Source organism: Oenanthe melanoleuca, chromosome 1A, assembly GCF_029582105.1.
Source record: "Oenanthe melanoleuca isolate GR-GAL-2019-014 chromosome 1A, OMel1.0, whole genome shotgun sequence".
NCBI lineage: Eukaryota > Metazoa > Chordata > Aves > Passeriformes > Muscicapidae > Oenanthe > Oenanthe melanoleuca.
In genome coordinates this window covers 3,099,053-3,124,251 of record NC_079334.1, presented here as the reverse complement: position 1 = coordinate 3,124,251, position 25,199 = coordinate 3,099,053, and the positions used below count along the sequence as shown (strand labels likewise).

Here is a 25,199-nt window from a genome sequence, read left to right as displayed (position 1 = left end):
CTGGTGAGTGCACCAACCCAAACCTTCCCTCTGGCAGGCTGAGCCTCTGCTTCCCCAGCTGTCAGCAGTGCACAGGACAATGATCTCAAAGAGGGGACATCTCCCCAAAGCAGCACCCTTTCAGTGACACCACCCCTTCCCTGCCTCCCTCCAGCCCTGCTTCCAATCCCAATCCTTCGTGCACAGCAAAGGAGCACTCTTCCTCCCTCCCCCTCACTGAGAAAACCAAATTAGTGCCTTGTGGGCTGTGCTGAGGCTAGCAACGCCTCAGCCACACTTCCCACCTTCCCTCCCACCTTCCTTCTGCCTGCTGAGCGGGTTTTCCTCCCCTGCCAGCAGCAGTGACTGTGAGAATACACATTTCCCACTTGCATCTGCTCCGTGCTGGCAGTGCAGCACTGCTCAGGGCGACAGCACATGCTCTGCAGCTGGCAGCAGTGCCCAAAACCCTCCCAGGGAACAGCAGCAGCATTTTAAAAGTGTTGGTCTTGGGCCAGAAGAAAGGACTTTTATCTCAGCCCCACTGCCTATCAAAGATGAATCCCACCCCATTCTGCCAGGCAAAGAGAGGTAAATAATGAGCCACGACAGCACATCTAAGAATTCAGCAAATTTGTACCTCATCCATTAGTAGGGAAGAGAAAATGTAACCAGCTGAGAATATTCCATCTCTGGGCTCTTCCCATTTAAAATAGGGGGAATAAAGAAGCTAACCCCAATGGCTTCCTCGTTTTGTGAGTCCAAATCCAGGCCTTAAATGGAGAGCCTGGTAAAATTTGCTGTTCCTTGCCTCATCCATCACATAATCTCTGTGTTTGTTTGCAGATCATCAATCTTTTTGTAGCTGTTATAATGGATAACTTCGATTACCTGACACGGGACTGGTCCATTTTAGGACCACACCACCTGGATGAGTTTAAAAGGATCTGGGCAGAGTATGACCCTGAAGCTAAGTAAGTAACCCAGCCTGGATATCAGAGCTCCTTGGGAGAACAGGCCCATTATTTTCTCTTCTCTAGACTCAGTGCAGTAAGTGCCATGTTCCTCCTGCAGGAACATTTTTTTTTTTTTTTTTTTTTTAATACTAAATACTTTTTAATACTTTTTTTTTTTTTTTTTTTAAACTCCTAAAGTAGGAGTGCTGCTGGTGAATCCATAAGCCCAAAGTGCAAAGAAACTCACAGATATCTCAGCATTTAGTCTGCACTGTTACCTTTCAGGCCATTGCTTTACTTTGTATGAGGGAAATACAGACTTAGTGAGGGGCAGTAGGAGATGGAGAAAAGGTGATTACAGGCTTGATTTATTATTGTATTTCCTTGGGATATTGAGCTGTGACTCTTCTGCTTGACAGCAGAGCTGCTGTGCTCAAATCTCTGTTTTTTTCATGTCATATATGGCCATCACAACCTGTACATTCACATGGCTGCATTACATTGTCTGCAGGGTTATTCACAGCAAAAGACTTGCAGGGATTTAAAGTTACACCACAACAACTCACATGAGGGTTTAACTGACATTCAGTATTGTGTGTTCTGTTTGACACATGCTTAGGCTTAAAGAGCATTTGGATCCCTGTGGTGTTACTGCACAGCTGACAATTGCAATTGCAAAGCCCCCTTCATAATGCAAAGGCCATGGAAGGAGATTTGGGTGTAAACTAAAAGCAGATCTCTTTAGGAGACCTAGTGTCCAGATTAGTCTGGGCTCAGGTTCTGCCATATGTGGGTGTGTCACATTATGAGAGTGATACATCTATTTAAACACTTTAAACAGTTCCCAGGCTGGGAACTTTTAATATGGATGGGGAGCAAGCACAGACTTCTAATAAATACACCATTTATTAACAAAACAGATGCTACTGTTTGTGCTTGCTTGAAGGCTAGACTGCAGAGGCTGAAGCTGTATAATAGATGGCCACTCAGTCCAGATGGCATCCTGTTCCTCCCTGCTTATACATGGGAAGCCCTTTTATTCCTCTTTCCCATCCATGTACCATTCTCCTCCTCTGGCTCTGGTAACTTCCCTCCCTCCATAAGAGAATTCTTCTTTTGAGATGCCATTTACCAAACTTAAGAGAAACCCAACTGCTGCTGTGGAGGAAGTTCAGTACTTTGTTTTTTGCTCACTCTAGTGACAGCCCACAGCATAAACAAGTATTGAAAGGCAGTGGCTTGGGGCTGTTTATGTGGGAGGCAAACCACAAGGAAATAGACCCTTTACACCTCTCTGCCTACTATAGGCCTCAGCCCAACAAGTAAATAAGTAGATATTTATTTTGAGCAGCTCAGTGATGGGAAGAGAACCCCAAATTTTCTGTCCATGCACTAAGAAACTGCAGCATTGAAAAGGCTGAGGTCAGTTCTTGCAAGTATTGACTCCAGTATGACCGACAGCCGGAATTTCTGCAAAAGCAGAAGTTATATGAGGGCTGGGCAAATCCTGCACCAAATGCAAATTCTTCAAGCTGTTCCTGGAGAGACCTTAGTGACACTTGGGCCTTGGCCAGGATGAGCCCTCACTGTGCTTTGTTCCTCAGGGGCCGGATCAAGCACCTGGACGTGGTGACGCTGCTGCGGCGCATCCAGCCCCCGCTGGGCTTCGGGAAGCTCTGTCCTCACAGGGTGGCTTGCAAAGTAAGGAACAGCTCAGGACAGGCTGGGCTCAGAGCAGCTGAATCAGAGAATCAGCCAGAGAATAATACACAATGGTTCGGCACCTTAAAGATCATCTAACTCCAACCCCCATGCTTGGGCAGGGCTGCCTTCCACCAGAACAGTTGTTTTACACTGAACAGCCTGCTTGGCTTTTCTACCTCACTGGGCACATCCCAGCTCACCACTCACCAGGCAGAGTCAGCAACAGCGTGTGTGAACAGCCCCTGGGCTGCCCTGTGCCTCTCAGCAGCTCCTCTGGGCTGCAACCACCCAGTGGAGGGAGGGTGGAGGGTCAGCAGCAGGTGGGTTGTGCAGTGCTCAGGGCCACCATGATGCCTTTTGTCTGCTTAGGAGAGCACATCTGTGCTAAATACAGTGCCAAGAACACACATCTGCTGGCACTGTCCAACACCCATCTCAAAACAGACTAGGAGAGATGGAAATAACAGGGCATTCTCATTGTGCAACCAATCCAAAGGCCATGGATATTCACAGAGAGGGTTGGAGGGTGTCACAAGGACTTAAGGAAGAGCAGTCTCCAGTCCATGAGTGGCAGTGTGACTGTTGTCCTTCCTCTCCTCACCCCACAGCGCCTTGTCTCCATGAATATGCCACTGAACAGCGATGGGACTGTCATGTTCAATGCCACTCTCTTTGCACTGGTCAGAACAGCCCTCAGGATCAAGACAGAAGGTGAGAAGCTTGCTGACTGCAAGGATACAAAGGTGTTCATGTCAGGGTGTCCTGAGCTGGAGTAAACCAACAGGGACAGCTTGTTTAAAATGATCCAAATTACTCCTGTGCAGCACATGGGACAAAAAGCTATGTAAAGAGGTTTGGAGGAACAATGTCTTCTAGGGAAAGCAGTGTTTCCCACTACCTAGGAATCCAGTGCTTCCTATAGTATCATCTGAAATTACTGATCACATCCTTCACAGTGGTCTGAAAGTTTAAAGTTTTAGATCAATGTCTGCTCACACAGGAATTAGGAGAACAAAGAGCAAAGAAGCCTCCTCTTTGTACTCATCTGCAGAACTGAGCCACTTCTTGACTGCTGTTGTCACTGATCTTCCAGTCCAAGGGAGAAAAAAGAGCTTGGACTCAGAGGGTCTCATCTCACAAAAACTCCTCCTGTGCTCCCATTAGCATGAGTTAACATTACATTGTAGTAACAGTGGTGGTGTAAAGAGAGATGAGAAGTAAAGGGACTGTTAATAGCTTTGCATAGACAGCAGGTACATTCGAGGAAAACAGACAAGATTTGGGGCTCAGCTTGTCTTCTTTGTTGCACTCTGTCACCTGCTGTAATGAAAGATATTGGTCCTGAGTCAAAATCTGGCTTCATGTATTAATGAGATGCATTAAAAGAGAGTGTAGGTCTGTGATTCACAGCTAAACACCTCTGCCTCAGGAGTGGCTGCATTACATTTCAGGCATGGGGAAGCAGAGACCAGCAGAACTCTACCTCATGATGCCAGCTGTACACAGCTGAGCCAAAAAAACAGTGGCAAAACGAAAAAATTATATTAAGGCCTTGAAAGTTGTGCTAAACAGAATTTGACTGTACCACAAGAGATTCTGCTGAGGAAAAAGCCACCCACAACCCCTGTAAGACATCTTGTGTCTTATGAAACAGAGACCCAAAAAGGACTCAGTTTTCTTGTCTGAGCTTCAAACTCTTGGAGTCATTGCCAGTGAACTCCTGGGAAACCATCTAAAGCTCAAACTGCTTTCATTCTTGCCTTAGCAGGATCTGTTAAGTGGTTGGGGCAGGAGTTTGGAATTAGCCCTGCTGAGTCAGATTTCTGCCTTTGATGCTGTCCATGTGTTGCATCCTCAGCAAGTTATTCAGTGTCTTCACCGAATCCTATTGTAAGAACTACTGCCATGCAGAGCCTTAGTGCTGGGGAGAAATAAGAAAAACTGCAGGAGCTGCACCTTTAGGAGGACAAGATAGTGGTTTCAGACAGCTAGAGAGAGAAGAGAGGGGTTTGAATGTACATAAACCAAGAAATAAAACTGAAGGTGACACATTTGAAAGGAGATGGGTATCTAGAAGGAAAGTCACCTCCCTACCCAGAGATGACTGTGAATATTTAGGAAGAAGACTTCTTGCTGTGAGGGAGCTTTAGGAATGGTCTGAGCATCTCTTGGCCCAAAACTTTCCACTGAAAACACTCTGACATTTACCTCCTGAGATTTCCATGCCAGACACTAAATTGCTCCTCTGCAGGCTCTGCTGAATTCCTGTCTCTGATGATTCTCACCCTGCAGGTAACCTGGAGCAAGCCAACGAGGAGCTGAGAGCAATAATTAAGAAAATCTGGAAGCGCACCAGCATGAAGCTGCTGGACCAGGTGGTGCCTCCTGCAGGTGGTGAGTGCAGGATCTTGTCCCTCTCTCTGAACCTCTCTGGTTTTTTTTCCCCCACCTGTCCTGTCCTACTGCATCTCATATCATCAGGTGGAATAGGGGGGACAGATTTTCTCCTACAAGATATCTGTATTTGATCAGGCTGAGGTCTGTTCTATACTAACATGAATATCCTGTTCTTACTGCTGAGAAATCAGGGAAAGAAAAAAATGTGCATAAATAGGAGCTGGTGCATAGGCAGCCAGTGTGGCATTCACTGACTTTCCAGGTGGCCCCATGGGCACAAAACAGCACCTGGAAGTCAGCCAGCAGAAGCAGACAGGTCCTCAGCCTGCTCTGAAGTCAGTGGACCATGTCTTCTAAAATTTCCAGTGGGTTTGCAGAAAGGAGGAGAGCTACCTGGAGAAAAACACAGTGTGCATTTTGGCTGACTGACACTTTGAATTGTGTGGGAACACAGCTGTGACTGCGTTTCAGGGGAGAGGTGATCCTCTCTGTTCACTCAGACCCATGTTAGCACAAAGAGACAGAATTCCAGTGCAGAGCAGGGTCAGGGCAGGCCTGGGATGGGTGATCAGTCAGGCTGCTGGCAAGCCAGCCTGTGAATAAGTCTTACCCCAGGCTGTCACAAGCCAGCAGCATGTGCTGACCCAGACTGGAGGCTGCTGCTATAACGAGATCCTTTGTGGTTAACCAACACCAGAGACTGCAAAGGCAAGATGTGCTCCTGCTGCAGGGGTTCTGTGCCAGCAGAATGCTCAGTGCCACCTGCACCTCTCCTCCTGACTATTCCCAGCAAGCTCTGGCTGCAGAGCAATCCCTTCCTCCAGCCCTGCATCCTGGTGCCATAAAAAGCAGAGCTGGACTGCAGCACCCAGTGTTTCTGCAAGGCTTACATGAGCAAACACACCTGCTGCTTATTTAATTTATTTTTAATACATTTATTTCTAAATCAGCTGCTTATTTAATTTATTTTTTTATAAATTTATTTCTAAAACAGCTGCTTATTTAATTTATTTTTAATACATTTATTTAGAAATCAGCTGCTTGTTTAATTTTTTTTTTTCTCTTTCCCCCCCTTTGCAGACGACGAGGTGACAGTGGGGAAGTTCTACGCCACTTTCCTGATCCAGGAATATTTCAGGAAGTTCAAGAAGCGCAAAGAGCAGGGGCTGGTGGGGAAGCCCTCCCAGAGGAATGCCCTGTCCTTACAGGTGACAAGGGGGCCCCGAGTGGACAGGGCTGGTACAGTAGAGACAGGTGGCCCCACCTCCCTCTTCAACCACTCTGGGGGTTGCAATGGGCTATTCCTACTGGGAAGGAGTTTGGAGAATTATCACACCAATCCTTTTGGATAAATGCCTGTGTATAACAGGCTCATGATCCCTTAGCTCTGGAAATGGAAGGCACAGGTGAGGCATAATCACAGTTTATCAGTCTGCCAGTGATATTTGAAATTTGGGATCCTCTTAGAGAACTGGTATGAAGAGTCCTGCAGACATTTGCTTACTCTCACATACATTTGACCCCACTGTGATTCATGTTCACTCAGTAGATTATCAGGAAAGAGAAAACCCAGCTGACTGTACAAGCAGGACTATTTATGTTCCCTGAAGATGCATTGAGAAAAAAAGTGATTTTGGAGTTTCATCAAGTTGAAAAGTTCTGTGATGTGGCACAAACACAGAATGAAGCCTCAGTTTACCCACAGCTTACCACCCTGGGTGCACTCTTTGGAACAGGCTCTAGGCAGTGAGGGTTTGAGGACTTTGCAGCTCCATATGCCAGAAGCTTAGTTATTAAATCCATAGGTAAGCTGCTGATAAAATGAAGAGATTTTCTGAGGCAGCAGAGTACATGGTTCAGCTGGAACTGTGGCTGCTCTAGAGCTTCTGGTTGTGGATCTGAGAACCCAGAGTTGAAAGCACACAGACCTGCTTAGTCAAACCTGTGGATTTATGTCTGTGTCCTGCTGTGACGATGCCAAGGACTGGCAACAAACATTCCTTGGTTTGCATTGCCAGGAGTTTCTCTCTCTCTGAGGTAGAGAGGTGTCCTAGTTTGAAGGACAGGTATCTGCCAATAAAGGCAGAAACTTCTCTTTGAAATGGAGAATGTAAACCCCCTCCCTCCAAATTATTATAATTTTGAAATTAAGAAGCTCTCAGGCAAAGATGTGGGAATTAGGAATAACAGTTCTTTACTAGGAAAATTGAAATAGAAATGCAGTATTACAAAGAACAATCCCAACCCTGCCAGGGTCAGAATCCAAGCTGACACCCGTCAGTCAGTCAGGGTGTTGGCACAGTCCCATTCAATGGTGGCTGCATCCTCCTGCAGGGGCAGATGTGGTTCAGCTGCAGCAGTGCTCCTGGAGAAGGTGCAGTTTCCTCTGAAGCTCCAGGGATGATGTGGAAAGGTCTGGTTTTCCTCTGGAATCCAGTGGAAAGAAGGTTCCTTGGTGTCCCAAATCTCAGTTTTTATCTGGGTAGGAAAGGCTTGGCTGCTCCCCTGGCTGGAGCATCTCCCAGTGGGATGATGGAATTTTATCAGTCATGCCCTGGGACTCAATGGCCATGAACAGGAGATATCTCCTGGAGGGAGGATGGGCTGTGGAAAGATAAAGATGATTACCCAGCTGGTTTAAAGATGGCCCATTAGCAGATAGTATGTGCCAGGAGATAAGGAAATCATTACCCCACCCAAGAGACAGTGACAGAATCCACATTTCTGGCCACACCAACCCAACCCAAGAGGAAAGAGCAGGGTTTGCTGGTGTTTCTCCAGGGGCTGGGGGGCTGTGCTAGCCAAAGGGGCTCCCCAGGGTTTAGGAGCATGGCAGTGCTGCTGTCTCTCCCGTGCCCACCCGGAGAGATGAAGCTCTACAGTTTGCTGTTTTGCAGGCTGGGCTGCGCACGCTCCACGACATCGGGCCCGAGATCCGACGGGCCATCTCTGGAGACCTGACAGCTGAGGAGGAGCTGGACAAGGCCATGAAAGAAGCAGTTTCTGCTGCCTCTGAAGATGATATCTTCCGGGTAGGTTCCGAACAAGTTTGTGATCTGAGGCTGAGCTCAGAGCGCTACGCTCTCTTCTGTCCATTCTGCATTTCAGCTGTCCACACAACATCTCATTGTTGTGTAGATCTTACTAGAAAACAGTGGTGGACCTAGGTCCTAAACAAAAAATCCTAAAGTCTTTGCACAGTTTTATCCCAATTCCTTCTCTTTCTCTCAAGAGAAGCTTCTCACTGGGAGATTCCCTCATGAAACCTAAATTAAAGGACATCTTTCAATCTGCAGAGCAGCAACCAGGCACACTTCATTGTTTTTTTCACACCTTTCAGTTGAATGAACTGCAGAACTCAATATTCAACACCAATAGAAGAGATGATTAAGGATACAAGCATCATAAAGTCATCCCAAGACACACTGATACATCCCTCCAAAAAGTACACCAGGACCCAACAGAGCTCCTATGGAAGGAGAAATTTTCTGATCAGCTTAGCTAAATCTTTTCATTCTCATTTCGTTCCTGTTTCTTATAATTGTTTTCTTTGGTAACTTTTCCTCTCCTTTGGCATTTTCCTCCTTTTTTTTTTACAGAAAGATGCTGTCAGTCCCTTTTATTACCCACCATCTAAACAGTACATAACTGGCTCGTTAAATTTTTCTTCATTTCTTCCTCCAGGTGCTTAGTAGTTTCTGGTGCTCTTCTCAAATTTCCCCTCATATCTAAATGTTCCTTTGAAACTGCACTGAGAAAACCAGACAGCAGCTACTTGGTTCTTGCACCTATACTCCATCCTGGACTCCCAGGACGGGTGGGAGGTGCAGAGACAAACACCTCCTAGTCCTCTGAAATCCCAGCCTAGTCTCTGTGACAGAGAAGTCACCATGCTCACTTTGGTCCTCACTTTTCACTTTCTTTTTTTTCCCCCTCAAGAACAGTCTAAGCAGGAAAACACCAGAAGCCTTGCACATCTCACTCACAAAGGAAAAATCCTTTCTGTTTCTCTGACAGAGAGCTGGAGGCTTGTTTGGAAACCATGTGAGCTATTACCAAAGCGATGGCAGGAGTGGGTTCCCCCAGACCTTCACCACCCAGAGACCTTTGCACATCAATAAGTCTGGCAACAACCACGGGGACACCGAGTCTCCATCCCACGAGAAGCTGGTGGACTCCACCTTCACTCCCAGCAGCTACTCATCCTCAGGCTCCAATGCCAACATCAACAACGCCAACAACACTGCCCTGTGCCGCTTCCCCAGCCCACCCAGCTACCCCAGCACTGTCAGCACGGTGGAAGGACATGGCACCCCCTTGTCACCCACCATATGTGTGCAGGAGGCTCCCTGGAAGCTCCCAGCCAAAAGGTAAGTTTGCCAGCAGAGAGGGAGCCAAGGGTGCTGGAAGGTGCATGCAAACACCAGAGCACTGCTGCTGAGCCACTCCCAGGCACTGCCCAGCCTGCAGCCTGGATTGAGCTGGTTTTGGTTCTCCACTTGTGCCAGAGCCCACAGTGCAACAGGGATGCACCAGGTGGCCACTGCAAAGCACCAGCACTCTTGCTGACCAGCACACGTGATTTCTTTGGGCTTTGTCAGGAAGAAACCTTTCTAAGAAACAAAGGGAACCTTATTTATCCCTCCTTCACCAGAGGGAGGTGTTTTACCAACTGGTAACTGAAGGAGACTGCTCTTCATGTCTTAATTGCCCAACAGGGAGCTTTGTGGAAGTCAGTGGTTTTTCATTCAGCAGGTCACATCCCTACAGAGGTCTCCAAAGACATTCTGGGAGTTGGGAGGCAAGGTTTTCAGAAACAAAGAGAAGAAAATCCCCTTCTCTGGACAGCTTTCAGGCTCTCTACACACAGGCAACTAACACAAAAGGAAAATAATTTTTATCAGTGGGGGATTTTATTTTAATACTTTCAGAAACAGCAGGAAAGAGATGGATTTTTCTTTTTTCAGTGCAGAGAGTGAACAGTGTGAAATGCTGTCCCCAGAAAGGACAGAATAGGACAATAAGACAGAGGAACTTCAGTGGGTGCAGAATTGCCCAAGTGAAGAGTCCCGTGGTTTTTCTGTTTCGTGCCTTCCTGAGGGAAGCCACAGGAGTTGCACAACGTGTGTTGCCATCTGCCCTCCTCCCTGCTGACTCTGCTGCTGTGACACTGCTAACAGGGTGTTCTTTTCTCTCCTTGCTTCCCTGGGCACGTTCCTTGCAGTAGGACACATTACTACGAGACCCTGGCACGGTACGTGTTCTCCACACCCCTGCCCTGCTGCCTGGGTGCCAGACCCACTCTGTCACCCTGCCCAGACTCCAGATTCCCAGTAAAGCTGAGTATGAGCTCTCCTTTGTGGTGCCAGTAGGGCTGAAATAGAGATACTCATCAGCATGGCAGCTGCAGAAAATACTCACAACTCGGAGCAAGCAGCGATCCATGTTCTGGTTTTTTTTCTAGATTTGGGGGATTTTTTAGAGATTCTAGCTGGGCTCACACATCTAGACATTCTCTGATCACAGCACAGTGAAGTACACCCTGGCATGTTCATAAATTCAGTATGGTTTTGGATAAACACAGACAGTTGAACAGCAGGAAATGCCAGATACTGATTTTTTCCCCTCTGCACCTTAGCAGTTTTACTTTGCTCCCATTTCAGAGGAAGGTCACTGCAGCACTGTCCTACAGGCTCTTTTACACAATGCATACCCACATTTCTGCCAATGGTTTTAACTTTTATCAGATGACAAGATAAAGTTGCCTCTCCAATCCCTAAAAGAATTTTTTTTTAAATGCCACCCTGCTCTCTTCTGGAAATGCTAGTAAGAAACTGAAATAATTTCCAATACCTCCATGTCCATACCTCAAAGATTCAAGCTCCCTCCAGATTTCACTTTACTCCTCAGAAAACACAAAGTCCAAACAAAGCAAAATACAAGTGCTGAAATGTGAAACAGAGGGACAGAGAGGAGGCAAGCAGGGAATTAAGGGCTGGCACACCTAAGGATTTGAACAGATCCCACTGAATTCAGTAGGAGCACTCTGCAGGTAAAAAAAGGGACAAAAGGTGGAAAAGCCAGCAAGGATGAGAACGTGGGCAGGAGGCAGAGCACAGAGCTGGTGCAGACTGAGAGATTTGGGAGGCACATCACAGAGACGAGAAGGTTCCTGTCAGTGTCCTCTGAAATCCATAACCAAGTATTTGGCAACAAGGGAAAAAGCTTATTCCTAAAAACCCATCTCACATTTTGCTGTGAGTTCAGTGAGGTGTATCTTTGGAAATGTGGTCAGTGTGATGTGCACATTAATAGAGTACAGGTAATCACAAATCACAAAATACATTTATAGTGTTGCTCAGCATTGCTTTAAGAAACTCATCCTGTGAAAGAGGGCACAGACAAAGGTTGTTGCCTTGTATTTGTGAACTCTAGCTCTGTTTAGTCATTGATTTTCCTATGATGGCTCTTCAGCATTATAATAAACTGAGACAGATGGAGCCTGTCATTCTTGTCTTTGTAACAGGTTGTCTTTACCATCTCCATATCTTGACTTGTCTTTTCTGCTCATTAGCTCCAGTTCCAGAGACAGCCAGCTGGCAATTGTTTGCCAAGAGGAAGTGTCTCAGGATGAGACTTATGATGAAAATTTGAATGAAGACATTGAGTACTGTAGTGAACCAAGTCTGCTTTCTACCGAAATGTGAGCTTTGCAGCTTTAGTCAAGGTGTTTGGGTGGTTTCTTTAATTAAGGGGGAGAACTGGGAAGAGGTGACATTTTTCTACAAAAATTTCAATTTATGGGAGAAGGTCCAAAAATTTGAGACAACTCCAATATGAGAAAATAATTTATTTTTAAAACACACTTCGGCCCCAGAAGTAACATTGAAAAGGATATTTTTCACCTAGGATTTTCCTTCTCTGAATGAGACATGTGGATCTGCAGGGCTGCCCCCCACATTCACTTCTACCTCCTGATGTTCCCAGAGCTCATTTTCAGAGGGTTCTAAAGTAATACCAGTAATATTTGAAGCTAGCTTGCTCTTGCATCCCTTTGCTAGCATGACCTTCCTGGCTTCCTTGCTGGAAGAGGGCTTATTGTGATTTTCTAAACCCCTCTGCTCTCCTTCCCAGGCTGGCATTCCAAGATGATGAGAACAGACAACTGACTCTGCCAGAAAGCAGCAAAGGAGAGGACACCCGGCACTCTCCCAGGAAGGGGTTCCTGTACTCCTCAGCTCTAGGTAACCTCCCAACAGGGCTGGGCTGTGCTTCCTCCACCCTGATGGAGTTCCCACACCTCCCAGGAGGAATCCTGGGTGTTGCTGTGGGGTCAGGAATCCCCAGGCAATCCTGATCAGGTTCACCCTCAGCCAGCAGATGAACCTGTGGCTGTTTGCACAGTCCCTGGGATCTGTTTGCTCAAGGCTTCCTGTGATTTAGGGCAGCTTATTTGAGAGCTGTGGACTCTCCAAACAATCACCAGGGAGTCACCAAGTAGGTGAGCCTTGAGTCCACAGTGTTCTGCTCTATGTGTATTCAGCAAGGAGAAATGAGAGATTGTCTCCTCTGTCTGCTACCAGGAACACACTGAATGTCAGGTGAAGTTAATACAACATAAATTTGCCTTCTGCTCTAATTGTACCTGGAGATTTTCAAGTGCTTCACTGTCAGGGGAAACTCATGAATCACAAGGTTTTATGGAAGTATCAAGAGAGTCTGTGACAAAAGGAGCTCTTTTAGGTATAGCATTTTTCAGCCTTTTTCTGAGTATTGGTGAAAAAGGGCACTGAAGGGAGAAACTAAAAATAATTATGTCTATAAAATGCATTTTTACAGAATAACAGTGACAGACTAGGTCACTAGTCATGTTTAAAGTCAGGCTACTGTGTCTTCACTGAAATCCTTCAGGATGCCTGAGTGTTCTAATAACATTTAATTTATTTCAAATCTTAAAACACTAGGCAATGACAACTTCTGTATCTGTAAGGCAGTCAGCCCTTGATACCATGCTTCACTAACTACATTCTAGTGAATTTTTATATACTGATCTCATACTCATTTTACTAGTTGGGATTTTTCTCTAAAAAGATGAAATAACTTTTAACCTGCATTGTAACATTCATTCTCTGGGTTATAACATATTTTCTCCTGAGAGGGCTTTTTCTCAACAACCCAATATTATAGATAATTACTATTTTCAGAATTCTTATTTCCTTTTTTTTCTTTAGAGAAACAGAATCAAAACCACAAAAATATTTTAGTGTGCCATGTATTGAATCTTTAATACTGGATTTATTTGCCATTTTTCAGAAGTAAAGCACTTGATCACAAACATACTTTTCAGTAGTTTTAAATTCCTCATTGGGAATATCTTTCTCATATTTAGAGAAGTAAAGTTTTTATAGCAAGTATAAACAACGTGACTGTTTCAGTAGTTCCCTCTAAAATCTTTTTTTTCTCTTCCCTTCCAAATTCCAAAAATGCTTCATATCTGTCTAAGTCACCTTCCACTCACCAGTAAATTCCCCACTGATTAATTCAGTTGCACCTGACCTTGCTATAGACACAGTCTCATGAGGTGTGGTATGTCTGGCAGCTGAGGGACACAGATCACATGCTGAGTGCTTTCTGCAAATACATTTGCTTTGGAAAGGGCACAGAGTTGAGGGGAAGTGGGCAGAGCCTAAAGCATGTGTGTCTTTGCTGGATGTCCAGTGGGACTGCACTAAAAGAATCTTAAAACAGAATACCTGTAGTGTGGGACTGCACTAAAATAATCTGAAGATAGATTACCTGTAGTGTGGGACTGCACTAAAATAATCTGAAAATAGATTACCTGTAGTGTGTTGTGAGTGATGGACACATTGTGTGTGTTGCTGTTTCAGGTCGAAGAGCATCTTTTCACTTAGAGTGTTTGAAAAGACAGAAAAACCAGGGTGTGGATGTCTCACAAAAGACAGTCCTGCCTTTGCATCTGGTCCATCATCAGGTGAGTGTTAATAACCACCCAGAGCATCCCAACCCACTGCTTAAAAACCATTTGGGATAGATTCTCACCCATCCCAAAGGCCCAGGTTTTAGCAATCAGGATTTTTATCACTCCCAGAATGATACAGGAATATGTCCCTTGGAGTCAGCCACAGTTATCATTTTTTGATGCCCATGAAAGAATAAAATAAAATACTAGCATAAAGATGAAAATAACTGCCTAAATTGCATGCTGCAGTGCAATAACACTGGCTTTGATAGCAGTATGCACATGAATAAAGTGTGCACAGTCTACTTTATTATTATTTAAAGGTAACCAGCAAGTGTAATTGACCATTGTGAAACATAAACTGATTATATGTAATCAATCAGCTTCTTAAGCCCTTTGTCACTGTGTTCAGCAGCCTAGGAAATGTATGCCTAAACACATACCTAGATGATTAGCCAGCTGTCAGCCTCCAAAGGAGAGCTGTGTCTTTTGGTTTGACCATGCCACTTTTTGTCACCATAAAAGAGACAGGTGCAGATGGCAGTGCCAGCCTTGTAGGTGTGGCATCCTGCACTCTGCAGTCCCCACAGGCAGGGCAGAATGGCCTTTGCCACTTCTTTAGGCTGCCACAAGGGCAGAAAATGCCACACAGCAGGAATGGGAGGGGTGAGATGTCAGAGGAGTGAGGGAGCTGTGGGCTTGAGGCTGCCTGGATTGTCTCACCTCCACTTCCAGAGAGTTATCCTTTAATTCTTGAGCTCCAGAAAGCAGTGGTCTACAGAGCTTCTTTCAGCTTCCTCAGAACCTTACATTTTTGGTAAAGCATTTTGAGTGAGTTTCTCCCAACAAGCTGAAAAATTGGTTCCATTGTCCTGCCTGACAGATCCAGGTCTCTCCTTGAGAGGTTAAGAGATGTGCTGAGGCCATCATAGCCTGCAGAGCATGACTTATTCAGAAGAAGTTTTAAGGGCTTTCTTCCTCAATGAAATTTGATAGGAGCCTGACATCTAATTCCTGAGAAATCCTTGGTGAATTTGCAGGTGACTAAAAATTAATTCTTTTTTTCAGTGTCAGTTTACTGAAGTCATCAGCACAGCATAATTATCAGTTCCCAAGGATTTCAGTGGCAGATGGACTGAGCTTCACTGAACATTAGACAGCTTTAAGTGAGCTGTCTAGTTTAAATTAGTCAGTTCAGTCCAACTGTGGTCAGTGGAGGGAAGGAGCATCACCAAAGGGCAAGTTTAAGTCTTGTGTAAGTCATGTCTTTGAGGCAGCATTTTCAGGCAGGCATTGAAGAGAAGGGAGCCTTGCCAGTGCCTTTCTGCACAGTTAGCTTAGACTAAACACAGAGCCTTCCCCAGCCTGAACACAACTCAATCCACACACTTTTGTAGTTTCCAGGCATTTATTTCATTGCTCAGCCATGAGCTCTGTGAGATGAGCTTATGATTCTGACAGTCTTGCTTTTGGAACAAGGAAGCAGTCACCATCAATAAGGCATCAGAGAGGCCTCCTGAGGAATTTGTTATAAGAGGAGGCTGAATGACTCAGAGGTTGTGTATAGGATTACAGGAAGGACTGGACAGCTGAAAGTATAATCATCAGATATTGATCCTCCCACCAACAGCAGACGCCTTAGAATCCAGTGGTGAATTTCAACTTATTGCCAGCTGCACACAGACCTAAAATTCACATCTGGTATCTGTTCAGTTCCTCAGTAGACACTTAAGACAGCAACTGGGAATAAAAGGCTGTGCTATGTCAGGTGTCAGTGATGGGAAAATGAGTTGTTGTCTCCCCCACTGGAGAAGAGGTGGTGATTCTGGCAGTGCCATGGGAATGGGGCTGCATCCCTTCTGGCAGTGCCATGGGAATGGGGCTGCATCCCTTCTGGCAGTGCCATGGGAATGGGGCTGCATCCCTCCTGGCAGTGCCATGGGAATGGGGCTGCATCCCTCCTGGCAGTGCTGTGGGAATGGGGCTGCATCCCTCCTGGCAGTGCCATGGGAATGGGGCTGCATCCCTTCTGGCAGTGCATTGGGAATGGGGCTGCATCCCTCCTGGCAGTGCTGTGGGAATGGGGCTGCATCCCTCCTGGCAGTGCATTGGGAATGGGGCTGCATCCCTGCTGGCAGTGCTGTGGGAATGGGGCTGCATCCCTGCTGGCAGTGCATTGGGAATGGGGTTGCATCCCTCCTGGCAGTGCTGTGGGAATGGGGCTGCATCCCTCCTGGCAGTGCCATGGGAATGGGGCTGCATCCCTCCTGGCAGTGCTGTGGGAATGGGGCTGCATCCCTGCTGGCAGTGCCATGGGAATGGGGCTGCATCCCTCCTGGCAGTGCATTGGGAATGGGGCTGCATCCCTCCTGGCAGTGCATTGGGAATGGGGCTGCATCCCTCCTGGCAGTGCTGTGGGAATGGGGCTGCATCCCTCCTGGCAGTGCCATGGGAATGGGGCTGCATCCCTCCTGGCAGTGCAGTGGGAATGGGGCTGCATCCCTCCTGGCAGTGCTGTGGGAATGGGGCTGCATCCCTCCTGGCAGTGCCATGGGAATGGGGCTGCATCCCTGCTGGCAGTGCCATGGGAATGGGGCTGCATCCCTGCTGGCAGTGCCATGGGAATGGGGCTGCATCCCTGCTGGCAGTGCATTGGGAATGGGGCTGCATCCCTCCTGGCAGTGCTGTGGGAATGGGGCTGCATCCCTCCTGGCAGTGCATTGGGAATGGGGCTGCATCCCTGCTGGCAGTGCCATGGGAATGGGGCTGCATCCCTGCTGGCAGTGCCATGGGAATGGGGCTGCATCCCTGCTGGCAGTGCCATGGGAATGGGGCTGCATCCCTGCTGGCAGTGCCATGGGAATGGGGCTGCATCCCTGCTGGCAGTGCTGTGGGAATGGGGCTGCATCCCTCCTGGCAGTGCTGTGGGAATGGGGCTGCATCCCTGCTGGCAGTGCATTGGGAATGGGGCTGCATCCCTCCTGGCAGTGCTGTGGGAATGGGGCTGCATCCCTCCTGGCAGTGCATTGGGAATGGGGCTGCATCCCTCCTGGCAGTGCTGTGGGAATGGGGCTGCATCCCTGCTGGCAGTGCATTGGGAATGGGGCTGCATCCCTCCTAGTAATGCTGTGGCTGCCAGGCTAAAGAACTGCAGTTCTGAAAATTTCCAGCCCAGTGGCTGACACTAGCCCAGGCTACACCATTTAAAGGAAAGCTTGCAAAATGAGTTTGCAGCACACATCCAAGCCCCTCCAGGAGCTGGCAGCTGCTTTCACAAGCCTCCAGACCCTCCAGGCCTTTCTCATGCGGTTTCTCCTTGTTCCAGCCCTGCCAGCCCTCACTCAGCTGTCCCTCCTCTGCCCGCAGGCACTAGCAGTGGCCGGCCTGAGTCCCCTGCTCCAGCGAAGCCATTCCCCCACCTCGTTCTCTCGGCTGTGCGCTACGCCCCCGGCCACGCCGTGCAACCGGGGCTGGGCACCACAGACCATCCCCACGCTGCGGCTGGACGGGGCGGAATCCTCGGAGAAGCTCAACAGCAGCCTGCCGTCGGTGCACTGCGGCTCCCGGTGCCCCGAGAGCGGCGGCAGCCCGCGGAGAGCCCGGCCCGTGTCGCTGACCGTGCCCAGCCCCAGCGCCGGGAGCAGCCGGCAGCTCCACGGCAGCGCCAGCAGCCTGGTGGAAGCGGTAAGGAGGGAAAGGCAGGAACACCTTGGGAGAGCGGGGCAGCAGGAGCCGGAGAGCCCTTCTGCCAGCGGGGGTTTGGGAGAGTGAGCACAGCGATGAGGAGGGTTGTGTCGGAGGTGTGGCAGGGCCGGTGCTAACGCGTGTCTCTGTGTTCTGGTTCCTCCACCTGCTCTCGAAGGTCTTGATTTCGGAAGGACTGATGCAGTTTGCTCAAGATCCAAAGTTCATTGAGGTCACAACCCAGGAGCTCGCAGACGCCTGCGACATGACGATAGAAGAGATGGAAAATGCAGCAGACAACATTCTCAATGGTAACAGCAAGCAGAGCCCCAATGGCAACCTCTTGCCTTTTGCTAACTGCAGGGACCCAGGGCAGGACAGTGCAGGAGAGGAAGAGGAAGAGGTGCAAAACCCGGATTGTAGGATAAGTCAGGAGGAGCTCAAGGACAGCAGGATTTATATCAGCAGCCTGTAGTTGCCAGGGCTGGAAGCGATGCTGGTTTTTTATTTGTTTCAATGTTCCTAATGGGTTTGTTTCAGAAGTGCCTCACTGTTCTCGTGACCTGGAGTAACCGGAACAGCGTTCTTCATTCATTTCTGTTGGGACGAGTCGCAGAGTTGGGTGGTGTAAGAAAGCTTTTCAGGAGCGGATATAACCCCAGCACGTGTCCGCGAAGGAAGAGCGAGGAGGAGGAGGAGGAGCAGAGGAGGAGAGGCAGCTCCCTCTTTTTTTCAGTCCCTGCACAAGGAACGACAGCTGCCTCCGGAGCACCAAGGGGAACCTCAGCTTCCTGCCGATGGCCCTAGCCAAAAGGACCCTGCACCAAACGGGTGTCTTTCAACCTTGCTTGTAAAAATCATTTTGCACATATTCTGTATGAGCCTCACCGTCTCCATAAAGCCAAGGCCCTTTGATTGGGAAGGAGAGGAAGACTTCTGCTGCGGATTCCCGACGGCCACGGGGAGGAGGAAGCAGGAGAAGCCCGCGGGCGTCGAGGCGCGGCCCAGCCCTGCCGGCCAATCAGAGCTCGGGCGGTCACTCGCCAGCCAATCGGAGCTCAGGCGGTTCTGCTGCCGGCCAATCAGAGCCCAGCGCGCCAACCGTGCCAGCCAATGGGAGATCAGGCATGGCGGCACTGCTGAGGGGCCGCTGGCCTGTGCAGAGCTCTTGTTTTGCAGTTTGGTATTTTCTTGAAAGCATGTTGCAGTTTTTATTTTGACTATTTTATTATTTTTTTTTTGAGGGAGAAGGGAGTGTTTACAGCGTTTTGTAATCACCTACCTTTTTTGTTTTGGTTTCTTTTCACCTTTGCGGATGTTAAATTGGTTTGATCATGTTGTATTATTTAAACTGGGGGGGGGGGGTGGTTCGCCATTGGAATTTGTTAGAAGCGTAAGGATCAATGAGTTTTACCCACCATTATGTACACCGAAAATTTGTAATTTTATTTCCTAGCAACCCAAACCTTTTTTTTTTTTGTTGTTGTTTTATAATTTAAAGACAGTAGGCAATGCACTTGTAGTCTTGCACATGTGAGTGACTGATCTGGGTTCTTTGTCGTGCTCAGTGTCTCTGTGAGCGTGGGAGCAACGGGAGCGTGTGTGTGTGTGTAAGGTCTGCACCCGGGGCCATTCGAATGCAAAAACAAACCACTGTCTCTGCTTTCCAAAAGGGAATCAGTAACTTTGCATTTTCTGTTCCACAAGATATGCAAAAACAATGCAATAATATTGATTTTAAAAATAAAATTGTAAGTTTGTGTTGGCATTAAAACTGTATAGAAAAAAAAAAATTTACAGGGGTGGGGGGGGAAACAAAAAAAAAGCAAACAAACAAACCAGAAGACGTTACGCTTCGATATATTCCGTGTGATGTTTTATTGCATTGATAATGTTTCTGTTGAAGAAACCGTTATACTTGAATTCAGGTCAGTTTCAGTATTTTTCAAATATTTTTTTAAAATGAATTGCAATTGTGCCAAGCAAAGATAATGAATCGAATTAAGTTTGTTTAAAAAAAAAAAGAAAAAAAAAAGAATCACTTCTTGTATATTTTGCTGCATGTCAAGTGAATCATTTCGTATTTGGAATGTGCCAAGCTTTACCTTTGAACTGTTAAGTGCTTTTTTACGTGTGGTTGGGGAAAGGGTACTATTTTATTTTTTTTCCTTTTTTAATTTGTACGATGAACAAAGTGTACCTGGTGTAAGTAACTATTCTGCAATCCACTGACAGGTTGAACGTTACTGATTTTGCATATCTTGTGTTCATTTTCCTTCTTCCTCACTCCCTTTTAACGTGCACGGTGACTTTATCAGTAGAGAACCTTTCTTCCCGAGACTGGGACAGTTTATTCAGGCTTTGTTTTCTTTCCTTTTGCTCAGTTCCTCTAAAGGTCTTGTCCCACTCGAGGGTGGCAGGACCCCCAAAGCCCATTTGGCAGATCCATCCTACACGTTCAGCTGGCACCAGCAATTTAAGGAGCAGGGGGGAAAGAAATCTGGCTTCAAAATTATTTTATTAAATAGCTGAACCCTGATCAATTCTAGCAGGATCCTGGGATAAGAAATGCAAGAATCAGAATAGTTGGCAAAGTAAATTTATCTAACCCTGGTCTGGGCTGAAAGCAGAGGGAGAGATGTATGGATCTTTATCAGGAGAATTGCTGCAGTCTGGTTAAGATGCAGGTGCCAAGTGACTTTTTGGTGTTCCTATGCATGGTCTCAATCCTCTTCCCAGACTTTAGTGCATGGGTCAGGTACTAAGTCACAAAACATCTGCTAGCACAGCATGTCCCAGCCACAGTTCCTGACTAGTAAGTGTGAAACTCTGTCACACTGACAGTTGGCCCTAACCCTGAGAGAGGATGAAAAAACAGGCACGTATTGTTAGATTTTATGCAACTGATCTTTGTCTAGACTACTGCTGTTGTTTCTCCCTTCTCAGGATGATTCACAAACTTGCAGATCAGTTCTGAGGTGTGATCTGACTCAGAGCTAAACTTCAATTTAAATCTTGAGCTCCTGCAGATGTCCAAGGACACTCTTCACTGCATACATTGATTACGTTATTTTTGTAACACTCTTGTTTTTCTTCTTGATTCTCTGGGGCATAAAGGAGAAATAGCAAAGGGTATTTTTGACTGTACTTTTTGAACCGGCTGGTATCAGCTCAAGATACCTTGGAAAAAACCAAATACTAGAGAAATATGAAGCCATTTCTACAAGCATCTGTCATAAATCATAATTCAAGGTTTCCCTGGAGAAAGTAACCAGCTGATGTGGATCAGTGTCATCCTTTCATCCCTGGTACCTGTATGGAGATGTGTCTCCCTGTGAGTTTGCTGCTGCTGGTGCTGATGTGCTCCAAAGGTACTTGAAAGAGAAAAATGCCACGTAAGGGCTCCCTAACTCATTTTCTTTCACTGCAAAGACCTTCCAAATGGAAGACAGCAGTCCTTCAGTCCTGAAAAACAATGCTTACCTGAATTAGTGGTGACAATGAGCACTTTGGATGCTTGACAGTTCATCTTTTAGGATTGTTCCTGATGGGAAGGGAAATGACAGGAAGGATTGTGCCCCGGGCATTCTTGGTGAAAGCTGCTACTCCCTCGGGGGGCAGAGCCTGCAATGGCCAGGGGAAACCCCACTTCCTCCTGGAAAACCCAGTAGGTGCTGCAGAGTGGAAAATGTATGGCTAGCAGAGAATGCAAATGGCTTGTGCAGTTTGAGGGGCAGTTAAATTTAGTAATTGCTGGTGCCAGCTGTGCAAACTTCTCTTTCTGGGGAGGGTGGCTTTTTCTTTCTTTTTCATTTGAGGTACTTCCAGTGTGCACATTGTGACAGGCCTGAGCAAAGAGCTGCTGCCTGCTGCGAGTGAGGCAGTCTGGGGGACAGTGGGAAGGAGGGGGCAGGTTTAGCTCCTGGAGTGTTTCCCTGTGTATGGGAGAGGATGGTGGGTACAATCACTGTGCTGTGGATGGAAGCTTTGAAGGAAGAAGCTGAGAAGTGGCGTGGAAGAATGGGGAAAACGATCTGCTGTTTGCCTCTGAGCATCTCTGACTCACAAGAGGACACTGCAGACTAAAGACATTTCTTATAAAACAACAAACCTCCTCCCTGTATCACTCCTGCTCATTAGTCCAGACACTACTGGGCCAGCCACATCGGGTGCATTTCTTTTTTTCTTCCTTATTTCTGTGTGGCTGACATGATGGGAAAGCAAGCGGAACTCACGATCCAGAGCTGGAGTTTCCTTGTCCACAGACCTTTTGTGCATCATCTGCCTCTCCAGCTGGACATGTACGATGATGGTGTAGATGCTGCTGCTACTGCAGGGGTCCCACGTGTTTTCTTGCCCTGCCCACCACACCCTGGCACGGAGGGACAGCCAGAGAGGCGCCATGTACAGATTGCATCTATTTCTGCTTTGTTTTCTGACTCACAACCCTGCCCCAGTGACTACGACAACGACAACAACAACAACAAAAAAAGGGCAAATGCATTTTTTACATTTCTTGATAATTTCCAAAGCAATGTATCATTGCTTTCTTTAGACTGACGCCAATATAACAGTTGTATGGGTCTCAGCCAGGCTCCTGTGTCTTTTCTGCCTGAGTTTCAGATTGCTGTATGAAATGTATGCGCGTTTGCACACAGACACAACCGGACGAGGTGGGGTTGGTCACCTGTGTCACAGGTGGAGTTGGAGGCCTTGATTCATATGTGTAGATGAGAAACCCCAACCCCACTGGTCCAGGGAGCTGAAGTGAAGCAGCCCTACTGGGACAGAGCTGAGTATCCTGAGATACATCCATGGTCCTGCTGCGACTGTCCCCGCAGCAGGGACCGTGGCGGGGAGAGGAACACTGAATGGGGAATTTGGAGCACAACAATACTCAAGTAGAATCCAGTTGGGGGTTTCTGGTAGCAGTGAGATTTTATCAGTTCCCATAATGAAAATTGTAATGTGCATAAAGAAAACATTCCAGGCCATCAGAAGCCCCAGTTCCCACCTCACTAACATTAGAGGCCAAGGAGGTTGTATTGCTGCAAAAAATGTGGAAAACAGAACTGGGCCCTGAAAAAATTTAATTACATCTTTCCCCCATTTATTTCTTTCTTCAAAGAAGTCTAAGAAAGACAATTCTCAATAGCTGCACAGGGTGTCTTTTTTTCTTCTTTTGAATGTTGTAAAACTTTTAAAGTTTTATTCTGGGTGAGCAAGCCCAGGGATCCAGAAGATTTCCAATGGGGTCTCAGTCCATGGAGCTTTTATCTCTGTTCCTACTTTGTTTCTGGAAAGCTGAAGCTACCCTGACCTTGCTGCTACAGCTCCCTGAGGTTGGGTGGGTGAGGGCAGAAGCAGAGCAGGAGATATGTCCTGTTCTGAAGACAGATTGGGCTGCAATTGCTTTGAGAAAACTCAGTCGTATGACACTGGAATAGGAAAAAAAAAAACCCTCTTCTGATACAAACTTTAGTGTTCTATTTAAATTCTCCATTTTTCTCCTCCCCCTTATAGGGAACCTAACACTTGAGCATAAAACCAGGCTTTCTTTAGGGGCACAGGGCTCGACTTAGTTGCCTAAACATGGGTGTCCAGTGCCACTTGAGACACCACAGAGTATCCTCTGCCAGGTCTGCTCTGGCCCAGGCAGGGCTGGTGTCACAGCCATGGCAGAGATCTCAGGTGGCAGGGGACAATTAGGCAACTTAATCAAGTCCCTTTCTAAAGGGCTAATTGAGAGGAGCAGCACCAATGACTGATGTAATGAGGGAATCTTCATTAGCATTACCAAGGGCTTAGTTAGGCAGGATCAGGAGCTTGTCTCCACACTCCCATGCTGTTGTTTTTCTACCCCATGCCAGGCACTCTGCCTCCACTCCTGCGGCCTGAGGTTGGCAGGGCTCTGCCCAGTCCTTTCCTTAGGCCAGGATTAGTGGCTGCATCCCAGGCCCAGGGGAGCAGGGGAGGCCCAGGCAAGAGCAGGCGTCACTCCACTCATTCACAGATTTTTCTGCCCCTTTCCAAAGCTTTTTCCTATTTGAGACAGAACCACAAACTCAGACACCATTTGTTGGCATTATCATTCAGGTGATTAAATACCTGTGTTTTTTTGTTAGTTCTTTCCCAGTTAAGCTGAAAAGCTTTCAGTATTTTAAGCATCCTAAGTCAGTCTGCTCCCATCTCAAGCACTAAGGTAGACTGGCAGCCAATACTATCTAAACATCATCAACTTTATGATTGCTCGTAGAAATTATTGTTTCAAGCTTATTTAGTCTTAACAGTTTGAATGTGGGAAGAATTTGGAGGAGGAGGAGTGAGATTGTAAATATCTCTGACAAACATTGCTGCATCACACACAAAAAAAAGGGGGAGATACTTATAAAACTGCCTTAAAAATCAATTCCGAATGATGAATCTCCCTCCAAACAATTGTTGCTTGATAGAGCAAGGGATGAGTCACTTTGGGTGAATTCTGGCAAGAAGTGGCTGGAATTTAGTCTGGTTTCAGGAGCAGGGGTGTAATTTAGGAGCTGATCTCTCACTCAGTTTGAATTCACATCAGCACCAAGGACTGAGCACTGCAGGATTTAAGGGTTTTAGGACTGGTGGGTGCTGTCTGTGCATGGTTTGGGTCTGGCCCGGCAGGTACTGCGTCCTGGTGTCTCCCAGTGACTTCAGGGAAGATGGGGTTCTTCAGCACCTCTTAAGTTCAGGCCCTGGAGCACCATTTCCTGCTCTGATCATCAGCTATAAATGTTGATAAATATAAGTGTTTTGCCTTCATCTGAATTGCCCAGAGCTGTAAAATGACCTCTCTCAAGTATAAATCAGTCCAGATATAAACCTCCTCTCCCACTCTTCCCTCCACTCCCTGCCCACCTTCCCAGCCCTCCCTCGCATCTCCACCCGAGCCCTTCCCTGTCTCAATTCTTTACCTCCTTCCACACTTTTATATCTAGTTTTCATGAACCCACAGAAATGCTTTTGTAAATACTGCTGTACAGTTTGTAACCGTCATGTAAGCCTGTCATCAGTGCCAGAGTCCGTCTTGCCCTCTCGCACGTTTTAAAATCAACAGAGGAAGGTTAGAGCGAGTGGCCCGCCCGTGAGCTATAGGGTCATCTCTGTGTGGGACAAATGTATATTCCTGTAAGATTGCATTTTTATCTAAGGAATGATGTTATTTTAAAATTGCTAATAAATTTCTAAACAATGTCCAGATTTGTTCAATATTGTAACTGGTATCAAAACTCCTTTGACATTGCTCCCTCCTACCAGCAGTGGGTGACAATTAGGACAGCTTCCTGCAGCCTCTTATTTCCCACTGCCATTTAGGGGCTCTTGTTCCTATTTAAGGGGACAGCCACAGCCTGCCCTGCTAAACAGCAGCTTAGGAAATCCAACTGCTCTCTGTACTGCTGTCACCACAGAAATTCTGCCGTGTCACGATGTCCAACGTGTGACTCACACACAACCACACACTTAACATT

General features: G+C 47.0%; 1 protein-coding gene across 1 annotated transcript in view; it reads left to right on the top strand.

Moving 5' to 3' along the window:
- Positions 1 to 24,924, top strand: part of CACNA1C (calcium voltage-gated channel subunit alpha1 C) — a 419,556-nt gene extending 394,632 nt beyond the window's left edge. Inside the window, exons 38-49 of the mRNA XM_056511189.1 lie at positions 826 to 953; positions 2,540 to 2,636; positions 3,248 to 3,350; positions 4,932 to 5,033; positions 6,117 to 6,244; positions 7,934 to 8,068; positions 9,054 to 9,406; positions 11,611 to 11,739; positions 12,171 to 12,280; positions 13,925 to 14,028; positions 17,383 to 17,700; positions 17,879 to 24,924. Coding sequence (XP_056367164.1) covers positions 826 to 953; positions 2,540 to 2,636; positions 3,248 to 3,350; positions 4,932 to 5,033; positions 6,117 to 6,244; positions 7,934 to 8,068; positions 9,054 to 9,406; positions 11,611 to 11,739; positions 12,171 to 12,280; positions 13,925 to 14,028; positions 17,383 to 17,700; positions 17,879 to 18,175 — 2,004 coding nt within the window. The 3' untranslated portion in view covers positions 18,176 to 24,924. The remainder of the gene's footprint in view (positions 1 to 825; positions 954 to 2,539; positions 2,637 to 3,247; positions 3,351 to 4,931; positions 5,034 to 6,116; positions 6,245 to 7,933; positions 8,069 to 9,053; positions 9,407 to 11,610; positions 11,740 to 12,170; positions 12,281 to 13,924; positions 14,029 to 17,382; positions 17,701 to 17,878) is intronic.
- Positions 24,925 to 25,199: the final 275 nt, after the last annotated feature.